Here is a 10,293-nt window from a genome sequence, read left to right on the forward strand (position 1 = left end):
TAGAGACAGAAAGGCACCGGGGTGCCATGAGCTCACAGTGACCTCGGCCCTCTTCTCTGGCTTCTTGTATGTTTATTTTCTCTGATTTCATTCATTCTCAGCTCTGGTGTTTATTAGGGAAGCCAGGGTTGTGAATTTTTCTCCCATTCGGTTCATCTAGCTTTGCTTTTCTGATCCTGCCAGGGAAGGGATGGGACCCACTGTCTAGAGTTTCAGCGAGGCTTAGTCATCCTTTTTTTTTTTTTTTGGCAGTGACTCAAGGCAGCTCCTTGGTTCCAGCTCAGGGCTGTCCTGGTCCAGATTAGGGCAGATTGTGGAGGGATTAGGCCTCCTTCCAGAAAGACGGTCTCCTCCTTAATAACATGGCCCTGAAATACCTTCAAGTCTAGATATTTTAAGATTCATAATTCTTTCTGAGGACTTTGATAGGTCTTTAAAAGAAAGAATCACAGATTAGAGGAATAATTTTTATCAAGGAACTGATTTGAAATTGAAAAATTAAAAGAGTGTATTTTGCTGTATACTCTTTGCTTATCTATTTTTGAATATATTTTATTAAGCTACTTGCTTTAATTGGAATGATTGAGAGTCGGATTACCTAAATTATAATATCATGTTTTATAACCACAGGTAAAAACTTCTGTTTTTTAATTAGTAAAAATGAAGAAGTTGATGATTTCTAATATTCTTTCCACTTCTAAGTTTAATTTTTCTGAATTTGGAAACTTAACAGTGCATTATTTTATTAATTCAATAATCAACCATCACAGAATAATTCCATGCTGGTTTATTCCCCCTCACATTACTGTGATGCAGACTCATGATTTTCGTGTGCTTGATTGTTGAGGGTCTGCTGCGAGATTGTCAGTCAAAACCATTCATATATAAGACTGTTCATGAAAATCAGGGGTCCAGAAGGTTACGTTGTTTTCTAAATAGTGATAATACTAACGGTCCCTTACATTTCTGTTATTCCATCTGAAAAACGAGTTATCATGCTTGACCTGTGTTATCCATAGGGTTCGGTAGTATAGATAAAAAATCAATGCCTCACAAAAAAGATACAACAGAAATTCAAAGGAGTGTTTCCAATCGTACAGTCTATGATTGTCAGTGCCCAGACATCATTCTTGTATCTGTTTTTCAGAATTTCTGTCCAAAAGTTCCATGTTGCTTCGTGGACAAAGCCAATTGCCTGAGAAATTTCCCTAAATTGAGTAACATATTCGTGATTCAGTAAGCTGCTCAGCCTCTAAGACTAAGGAATAACAGCCCTCCAGAGTGCTTACGAAAATTAAATGGTGGTGTCACAAGGAAATTATGTGTCTTACAACGCTACCTCCTCCGAAACTTCTGGGGTGATGAAAGTGTTGCAGATATTGATTGTGGTGGTTGTCACCCTGGCATATACATTTGCCCAAACACATCAAACTGTACACATAAAACGGATGGTTTTTGTTGAATGTAAATGACTCAAGAAAAGGAAGAAAACGGCTCTCTTATAGGTAACCAGACAAAAATGGAAGTCAGATGACCTGAGTTTTTGTCTCAGCAACAAACACTCCCCTTACCCCCGCCCTGCCCCACGTTACTTCAGGGAAATCTTGGAACCTCTTTGTTTCTACCATCTCCATGGGAAAATGAAGTTAATTGATTGCCGTTTTACGTTCTCGCCCTGCGGTGAGATAAATAGGATGGCAAAAGTGGTGCTTGACCTTTGAACTTGGTTGCTCCAAGACACTGATAAAAGCTATAAAAATTTCCCTAGAGAAACATGCATATAAAAAATGGACCCCATTCCCGGAACCCCAGTGAAGAATACTCGCCTTAGTGTCTTAAGTGAACACAAAGAAGTAGGTAAGGATTAATGAGAAAAAAGTCTATTTTAGCATTTACCTGTGTGTGCAAGGCAGTGAAAATACACTGCCAGGCGGAGAAAGAAACCCCCGCCCTGAAGGAGCCCTCGACGGTGGAATTGTACACACTTCGACAAAGATTACATTCTTATTGATGCCAAGCATTTATTAATCTACCGAGCACTGCACTAGCTCCGCTGCTGCTAGTTCATGCTTTGTCAGGAAATTCATCACTCGAAGGTTTTGCTGCCAATGTGATTCTCACACCTGGGATTATCGTCATCCCTTCTGTCTTTCCCCTCTCCATCTCTCTCTTCCACTCCCTTCTCCTCGTCTTCCTTTCCTTCTCTTTAATACTCTCTCCTATCTTTTCCGTCCTTCCTCCCTCTCTGCCTTGCCTCTCCTTTCTTCCTCTCTTCCTAAAACTCTCTCTCCTTTCTCCCCTTTCATCCTCTCAGTATTCCTATCTAGATAAGTAGTTGATTGATGTGTAGAGAAAACGGCATTCAGTCAGTCAGGGTTAGAATCATTAACCCTTTCTCTTCCATTGCCATCGTGGAATACCTCCCAAGATACTATCATACAGGTTCGGTTTAGTTTACAGAGGCTTCGAAGGTTTAGTTTACAGAGGGTCTTCTGGGGTCTGATATCCCCAAGGGGCCACCGAAGTTCTTGAGTTTGCTCACTTGCTGCTGGTTTATTATTGCACATTAAGCCTAGAAGGAAGAAAGAATGTAGCTGTGATTATTGCCTCGATTTGCTCTTTGCTTTTCCCTTCCATTCTCTACGTGTAGAGGCTTGCTTAGCGACCCATTGGTGCTGGTCATCATGGCAGGGCCACCATCAGTGGTGGAGTGAATGCTTCAGTGCCACCGAGGATGAAAGTCCCAAGTCCTGCCTCCCAGAGGGGCTCTCATCAAAGCTGAGCTCAAGAACCCACGCTGGGTACCGTAGCCGCTCTAATCGAGCCTCAGTGATAAAATGTTTATGTTTGTTGCTAAACAGAAATATAGTTTTCTTCCTTCTGCACTGGGAATGGATGGGCCATCTGCTTGCTGTTTTATGTCAGTGCAAATGTTTTTCCAAATAGGCTCAGCTCCCAGTGATGCTGAGCTGCGTGGCACACACGAATGTCACCTGGCGGGCTATGATTAATAGCAGTTCAAGTAGCGGCCCTGCTAATTGATTTCTCTCATCCCTTCACAGAATCACGATGGCAGCATCGACTTCCGAGAGTATGTGATTGGCCTGGCCGTCTTGTGCAACCCTGCCAACACAGAGGAGATCATCCAGGTGGCATTTAAGGTACTGTCAGCCCCACTGAAAGCATCTTGGTGTGCCTCTAAAACAAGTGTTGACTCTAAGTGTATTATTCGGACATCAGCGAATCCATTACATGAGTTTATAGATCTGCCGTGGCAGGTACACAAGGGTAATGTGATTATGACAATGGCCACTGAGAAGAAAGAAAACACAAACATCAGTTTAAGCAAAAAAAAAAAAAAAAAGTCTATGAAAGCGACCCAGTTAACAGCATCAAGGCCAAAGAACAGATGATTTAACAAATTAGCTTTAAAAATTATCTCTTTTCAGCCTCCCTATTTTGGAGCCCCAAAGTGCGGTTTATAAATAAACACCACCTGTCACTAGTCATCCTCATTCGAGTTCTGATCTGTCCTTGTTTTCTCACTATATGTCCGAGATGTTTTAGTGGTGTTTTCTTGATGGAGTTGATCTGGTCGCGGTAGGATCAGGTGAACTACGTCAAAAAAAAGTCCCAAGTTTCTACCCTTTGTGTTTTCCTGTAGTATCACATGTATTGTCACAGTTTTGTTGGGAGACATGAATAAAATCCATGTAGGATCAGGTGAACTACGTCAAAAAAAAAGTCCCAAGTTTCTACCCTTTGTGTTTTCCTGTAATATCACATGTATTGTCACAGTTTTGTTGGGAGACAGATGAATAAAATCCATGGCCCCGGTCCGTAGCAGAACTCGATGGAGATTTGAATTATGAACTCCGACCCCATGTATCACTCCTGTGAGCCGACAGAGAGGGAAGAGTACACGCCCAAAGTGTCTCGGTTCTTCTGAGAGGAAATGCATTTCCATGGGATGCTCCCTTCCGAATTTTTATCTCGTATGATCTGCTCTGCAGTGAAGCAAAAGCTCCATCTCCCTACGTGTCTTACCGAGCTGTGGATATTGATCTTATCATTCAGCCGCGTGGGGTCCCCTGGCTTCTGTTCCCCATGACAGCTGGGGACTTTCTCTATTTCTGTTACCGATTCTCATTTCTTCTTGGCTTCCTCTGAGAAGAATATGCCACCATGACCCCCCACAAGTTCTTTTTGCCCCCCTCTGTTATCTGGAAAGATCGTCTTTCTCCCAGAGTCCTTCCTCGCTTCTTGGAGTGCCCCAGGCATCGTCTCGGGAACGTTCACGTGTTCTGTCACTGACAGAGCAGTCCCCACGTTTACTTTTAATTTCAGATTCGTTTAGACCGAGTTAACTGCGCGGCCTGGAAAGAACCTAAGTGATGGTGCCCTGCAGATGACCAGAAGGCGGGGGCCAGAACATCTTCCCCAAAAGTTTGAAACTTTTGGCTTTTACAGACTTATTCATCACAAAACCTAAAATTATACCCGTAGCTAACTTATTCCAATCCAGATATTTCTGTTTCTGTTTTGGGATTGTATGTGTAATTATAAGTTTAGTTGGGCAAATGTTCGCTTTTGGTTTACCAATGAAAGACCTGATAGAAAAATTTGGCCCTTCATCACAGTAATTACTGTTATTAAAGAAGTCTTGAGATTTTTATCTAGCCTAGACCTTGGTTTGGGGGACGGGGGGAGGGAAGGAGGACCTAAAACTATAATTAGCTCTTTTTTTTTCAGTAAGACAAGAGTCATGCTTTATATTGGTTATTTTTTAACCTTCTCGGCTATGTTTGAAAACATGTTGGCATACTTTATATGTAGGGTCCATTCACATCCTTTTGTTTGGGGAGCATGTCACAGTTAACTTTCCATGTTTCATCTCATTTCATCATCACTGTGACTTTTAGAGGTAGAATATCACTCTGAGTTGTAGCAACAGGCGTGGTCTCTGGCTGAGGAACCAGTCGTAAAGATGGGGATTGGGGGGTTGGGCTCAGGGTTAAGGCAGACCAGGTGGCTCCAGAGGTCCCAGCTACAGGAACACCTGTACTCTCTTCCTTGGTCACTTGAGTGAGAATGAGCAAAGTCAACTCTCCATCTTCACGTGCCAGGGAAGGTCCAAATGGTTTGGGGCCGCACGCTTGCTCAGAAAACAGGGCGTTTCGATTAAGTGTCCCACAGCTTTCTATGCAATGGCAGGGCATTCACTCCTTCAGTGGAAACTGGGGTGCTACATTTTCTACCAGAGCCTGAGATTTACCTTAGATCTGGGAATTTCGTAGCAGGCAGACTACTGGGAGTGATGAGTAATCGAGGGAGGGTGAGGGTTTTTGTAAAGGGAGCGATCTGGTATACTTGTGACAAAGGACAGACAGACAGGAAATAAAAGTCCCCAGTATACACAAGTGAAGGGAATTTATACAGAAGTGAGAGCCACAAAAGCAATGATGAGACTTTAAATGATGAGTGGGCGAGAATCCCTTGGGAGTGGAAAGCCTTTGGGAAAAGCTTAGAGCTTGAGAGGAGGACGCGGGACCCAATCCCGGCAGTCGGGGTTCGGAGTCCCAGGCCCACAGAGAGTCCTGGGCTACAGTTTGGGAAACAAACGCTAATTGACTTTTCACTTTCCAACTGTCTTGGGCCTGTCGAGGGGCTTAGAGGTAGAAACTGGATCTAGGCCAGTGCTTCCTCACCTGCGGCAGCAGGTCACGACTTCATAGACTTTTCTCCTTATATTATATTTATACAACACTGTTCAGTACTCGATTGTTCATTTCATGATTTTCATGCCTTATCTCGTATCTGCTTTTTTGTTTGTTTTTGATCACGTACTTGGTCAGAAGTAGATACCTTAACAGCGGGAACTCTAGATATTGTCTGCCTGGATCTGGACCCCGGCTCTGCCCCTTACCAGTTGTGTGACCTTGGGAAAGTTACCTGACTTCCTTGTGCCTTGGCTTTCTCACCTGTAACATCGGGCCGATGATGGCACCTACCTTACATAAGGCGATCGTGAGGGTTAAATGACATAATTCAAGTGCAGTGATTTGAATACTTTTAATCAGTGCCTGCACAGAGTGAGTGCTCGTATCATTAAAAAATGTTAATACCCGGGAAAGGATCTTGAATATGGGATACTGATTATCCATCCGTTACCCTGTTCTGCCACTTTAAAGTCTTTCCATTCTGTCACTGCCGACCTCTAATTGATATGCAGGTCCCGTCTTCACTTGCCGGCCCCTCTTGTCCTTCCCGTTCCTCCACCCCAGACTCTTCACTGGTCTTCCTGCCTCCAGTCTTATCAACCTTCTGCCCCGAGTCCATCCTCCACACTCGGCCTCAGACAGCTCAGTCGGTTCACGTACGGTCACACCGCATCCCTCCCATCAGAACCCTCCAGGGTTACGTGAGGCATTGTGTGTCCATCACGGTCTTATTCCTGCTTGTCCTTCAGTCTCCCGACTGGAGCCCCAGGCAGCCATCTGCCAGTCTTTGTATATTCCGGGAATATCTCTTCAGGCTCTAAGACTCAACCCGAATGCTGGCTCCTCCGTCCAGCCTTCCCTGACTTCTCAGGTGGGGCTCATCTTGTGCTCCTCACAGGACTCCCGTGTCCTTTCGTGCTGACACAGCTGTCACAGCCCCTATTTTAAATCTGTCTCTTTAGACAACTGAACTCTAAGTGTCGTGAGGGCAGCAGAGACCATACTTTCTTCATGTACACGTCCCTAGCCCTGGCACAGTGGATGTTTGAATTATTAAAGCGTTGATTTTCCGAGACTCTTCCATGCCCCCGTCGCTCTGGGGGAGCTGGTCCTTACGTTTGATCTTCTTTTCCCTGCAGCTCTTCGACGTGGACGAGGATGGCTACATCTCAGAGGACGAGTTTTCCACCATTATGCAGGCGTCCCTTGGGGTGCCCGACCTCGATGTTTCCGGCCTCTTCAAGGAAATAGCCCAGGGGGATTCTGTGTCCTATGGTGAGTAGGCACTTTGGCTCCTGATTCAATTTCCAAGGAGAGGGGCAGACTACAGATGGATCGTCATACAGAGGTGTCTTTGCCCTCCACTCATTATATTAACAGTAGAACGAACAGTAAGAATGGTGATGATGGTAATCATAGTCGTAGTGGCGTGATGGTAGCGGCTAATTATCCAGGACTTACCATATGCTAAGTGCTCTTCTAAACATTTTTTATATAGTAATTCATTTATTCTTTACAGCCAGCCTGTTTAATCAGTACTCAGCGTTATCCTTATTTTACTGAGATACAAAGAATTTAAGTAACTTACCTGAGATCATCCAGCCAGACGATGTCAGAGCCAGGGTTCCCGCACCATCAGCACCTGAGATCTCGCAGGTCTTCTGCCCCTACTTCTGCCACCGTGGCCATGTAAAACCGAGCAAGTTAACCCACCCGGGTCGTAAGCGCAGTAGAGGGATACGGGCAGAGGCACCGACAAGAACAGGTGTAGCTAACCCAGCTGTTGACGTTTACTGTTAGCAACTTAAGTGAGCTTTCATGGTCAGTATCTCCTGTCATGTGGATGGCACCCCTGTGAGGGAGGGACTCTCGAGAGGACGACCTTATGGCCAAGTGGCAGGTTCGTCCATCGGTGGCGGGCCTTCTCCCCAGCAGCTTGAGTCCACGCGTCAGAGCACGTCATGTAGTGCCGAAGGCCGATGCCTCGGGGTCCACGTGTTTCACAGTGCAGCTGTTGAGAAGCACCCCGCAACAGAGAGACCTGGGTGATGTTGCCCCACCCTAGCTTTGACTGGTCCCGGATGGCAGGTCACCCTGCCTTCCCCAGCCTTTCCCTGGGGCGGGAAGAGGGCCCCTCTGAATGTCTTTTTCCTTCTGGTGTTCAGAGTTTCAGCTTGTTCACTTTCATGGGATGGGGGAATTACATCCCTGACTTCTCTTACTCTCTATTTTTAATTACTGTCATTTGGACTGCCCTTTTTTCTATGTTAGGTAATTAAGTTCCTAGGGCAGTTATTCTATTGAGTTCGTTTAAGAAAGAGAAAGAGAGAAACAAACAGGAAGAGAGGAAGGGAGGAAGAGAGGGAGGAGAAGAAGGAGAAAGTATATACTGAGATAAAACTTATGACTCATAATTCCCATGTGTTCTAATTTTCTGACCATTTTTCTTTTATAAGTGAGGCTCTCTATTACTCTGAACTACCAAATTAAAAAAAAAAAACTATTTGGAATAACTATATAAATGGAAGCTGATACTAAAAATTATTTGTAGGTAGTAATATTTTTGCCAGTTGATTTTAATAATTTTTTAGGGAAATCTGCTGTTTTTTAGAATTCAACCTTTTTCTTTTTAGAATACACAGAATATCTCCATTTTCCCACTATTATACAAGTCTACTTTTTTGTTTGTTTGTTTTTGGCAGGAATGTTTGAGGTATTTAGTATGATTTTATAAAAGAATAGGTACAGAAATATATCATGAATGTTGACCGGTTTAATTGTTTAAATGTAATGATTTAAATTGTTTTAAATGCTCTCAGCACTTCATCTCTAAATGAGTTACTCTTTAATGCCACCGACATCCCCAAAGAGGACAGAGAGACCTTAGTCTTCTGAACAGAGCACAGATCTTAAAGTTTTTGGTTTCAGTAGATGAATTCTCATGCCTCTTAGAAGTCACTTAAGTCCTCTGTGTCTCCCCATCACTGAAACAGACTCATGCAGATGGGGCTTTATTTGGGGTGTTAAGGAAGAACAATTCATAGCTTGCCTGATTTGGAAATACAAAGTGGTCTATTAATGCGAAATAATGTCGCAGTTGCAAAGAATGATTCCAGCTCAGTCTGGTGGCTTTCTCATCACCAAAACCTGTTTTTATCTTCAAGAGCTGTTAGGTAGTCTGATGTGTCATGATTCTTGGTGATCAGAGGATTTAAAAAAATAAATGGAAAGAAATAGGACATTGGGTTCGAATCATTTTATTATAGATCCAAATAACAAGCTGATTCAAAGCCCAGGCTCCCTATACAGGCTCTATAAGCTGAAGAACGTTTTCTCCACCCAAACAGAAGAGGATAAAGAAATTTTCAAAATCGAGGGTAGCATCGTCTTTCAGAAACTCCAGGGGTTAGGAGGCTTGAGGTTCAAACTCTGATGGTTAACTTAGTAAGCCTTTTATATCTCTCCCTCAGTCCCTAAATCTAAAACATCCGAGATAAAATGAGGCTTTAAGATTCATCCACATTGTGACAACACAGCCAATTGTTCATTTTCATTGCCGTATAGCATTGTGTTCCACAAATATGCCACGATTTATTTCTCCATTTCTACTGTTGACAAACGTGAGCTGTTTGCATTTTTTACCTATTACGAATAATGTTGCCATGAACATTCTCACCCATGTCTTCCAGAACACGATATGCACAAATTTCTCTGGAATAGAATTAATGAGTCACAGTGTACGCATGTCTTCAACTTGACTAGATCTTGGAAAAACTATCTTCCAAAGTGGTACACATTTATCAGGGTCGAGTAATAGAATTTTACAATCATTATATTATTAAAGTCATATGTCAATCTTTATCATGCCGAGAGAAGATCATCTCGACTTATTGGATTTTGTTCCCTCTCTTCTTCTAGAGGAATTTAAAAGTTTTGCCCTAAAGCATCCAGAATATGCTAAGATATTTACAGCGTATTTGGACCTTCAAGCGAGCCACGTGTTTTCATTGCCAGAGGAAGGCCAGACAGCTCCTGCAGTCGCAAGTAACAAAGTCAGTCCTGAAAGTCACGAAGAAAGTGCCTCAGGCAAAAAAGATGACTGAAAGCCTGTATTCCCAGTAAGGAAATGCACTGGCCTTTACTTGAAATTGTAAAGGCATTTATCGATAGTGTAAATATGATTATCGAGTAACGATGATGTTTGAAATGGAAAGCTTTTTTATAAAACAATGGTAGATTTTATTAAGATGCTTTTATTCACATGTGGATATCAAGTAATCTCTTCTGTTATATTGTGCTATACTGATTGGTTTACTGGTAAATAGACGTTTTTATGGATTTTCCAGTTTAATTTGATACTCAAATGAATAAAATGGTCTCGCTTATTTACTAATGAGCGTTAATCAACACTGTAGGGTTTCAAAGGTTTAAATACTTTAATCTACTTTCCTCTAAGGAAATAAACTAATATTCTGTTATCTCTAGTCCCTTTCCATTCTGGAAATAAGAATGAAGCATCTGAGGAACGCGGCAGAATTTCATACCTTTACCTTCACAGATTCATTTTTTTCCA

General features: G+C 42.8%; 1 protein-coding gene across 1 annotated transcript in view; it reads left to right on the forward strand.

Annotated features, from left to right (window-relative positions):
• LPCAT2 (lysophosphatidylcholine acyltransferase 2) overlaps nt 1-9,965 on the forward strand; it is a 56,525-nt gene extending 46,560 nt beyond the window's left edge. Inside the window, exons 12-14 of the mRNA XM_006908760.1 lie at nt 3,063-3,161; nt 6,860-6,995; nt 9,639-9,965. Of these exons, the coding sequence (XP_006908822.1) occupies nt 3,063-3,161; nt 6,860-6,995; nt 9,639-9,823 (420 nt within the window). The 3' untranslated portion in view covers nt 9,824-9,965. The remainder of the gene's footprint in view (nt 1-3,062; nt 3,162-6,859; nt 6,996-9,638) is intronic.
• Nucleotides 9,966-10,293: the final 328 nt, after the last annotated feature.

The sequence above is a fragment of the Pteropus alecto genome, unplaced genomic scaffold (genome assembly GCF_000325575.1).
Source record: "Pteropus alecto unplaced genomic scaffold, ASM32557v1 scaffold123, whole genome shotgun sequence".
NCBI classification, from domain to species: domain Eukaryota; kingdom Metazoa; phylum Chordata; class Mammalia; order Chiroptera; family Pteropodidae; genus Pteropus; species Pteropus alecto.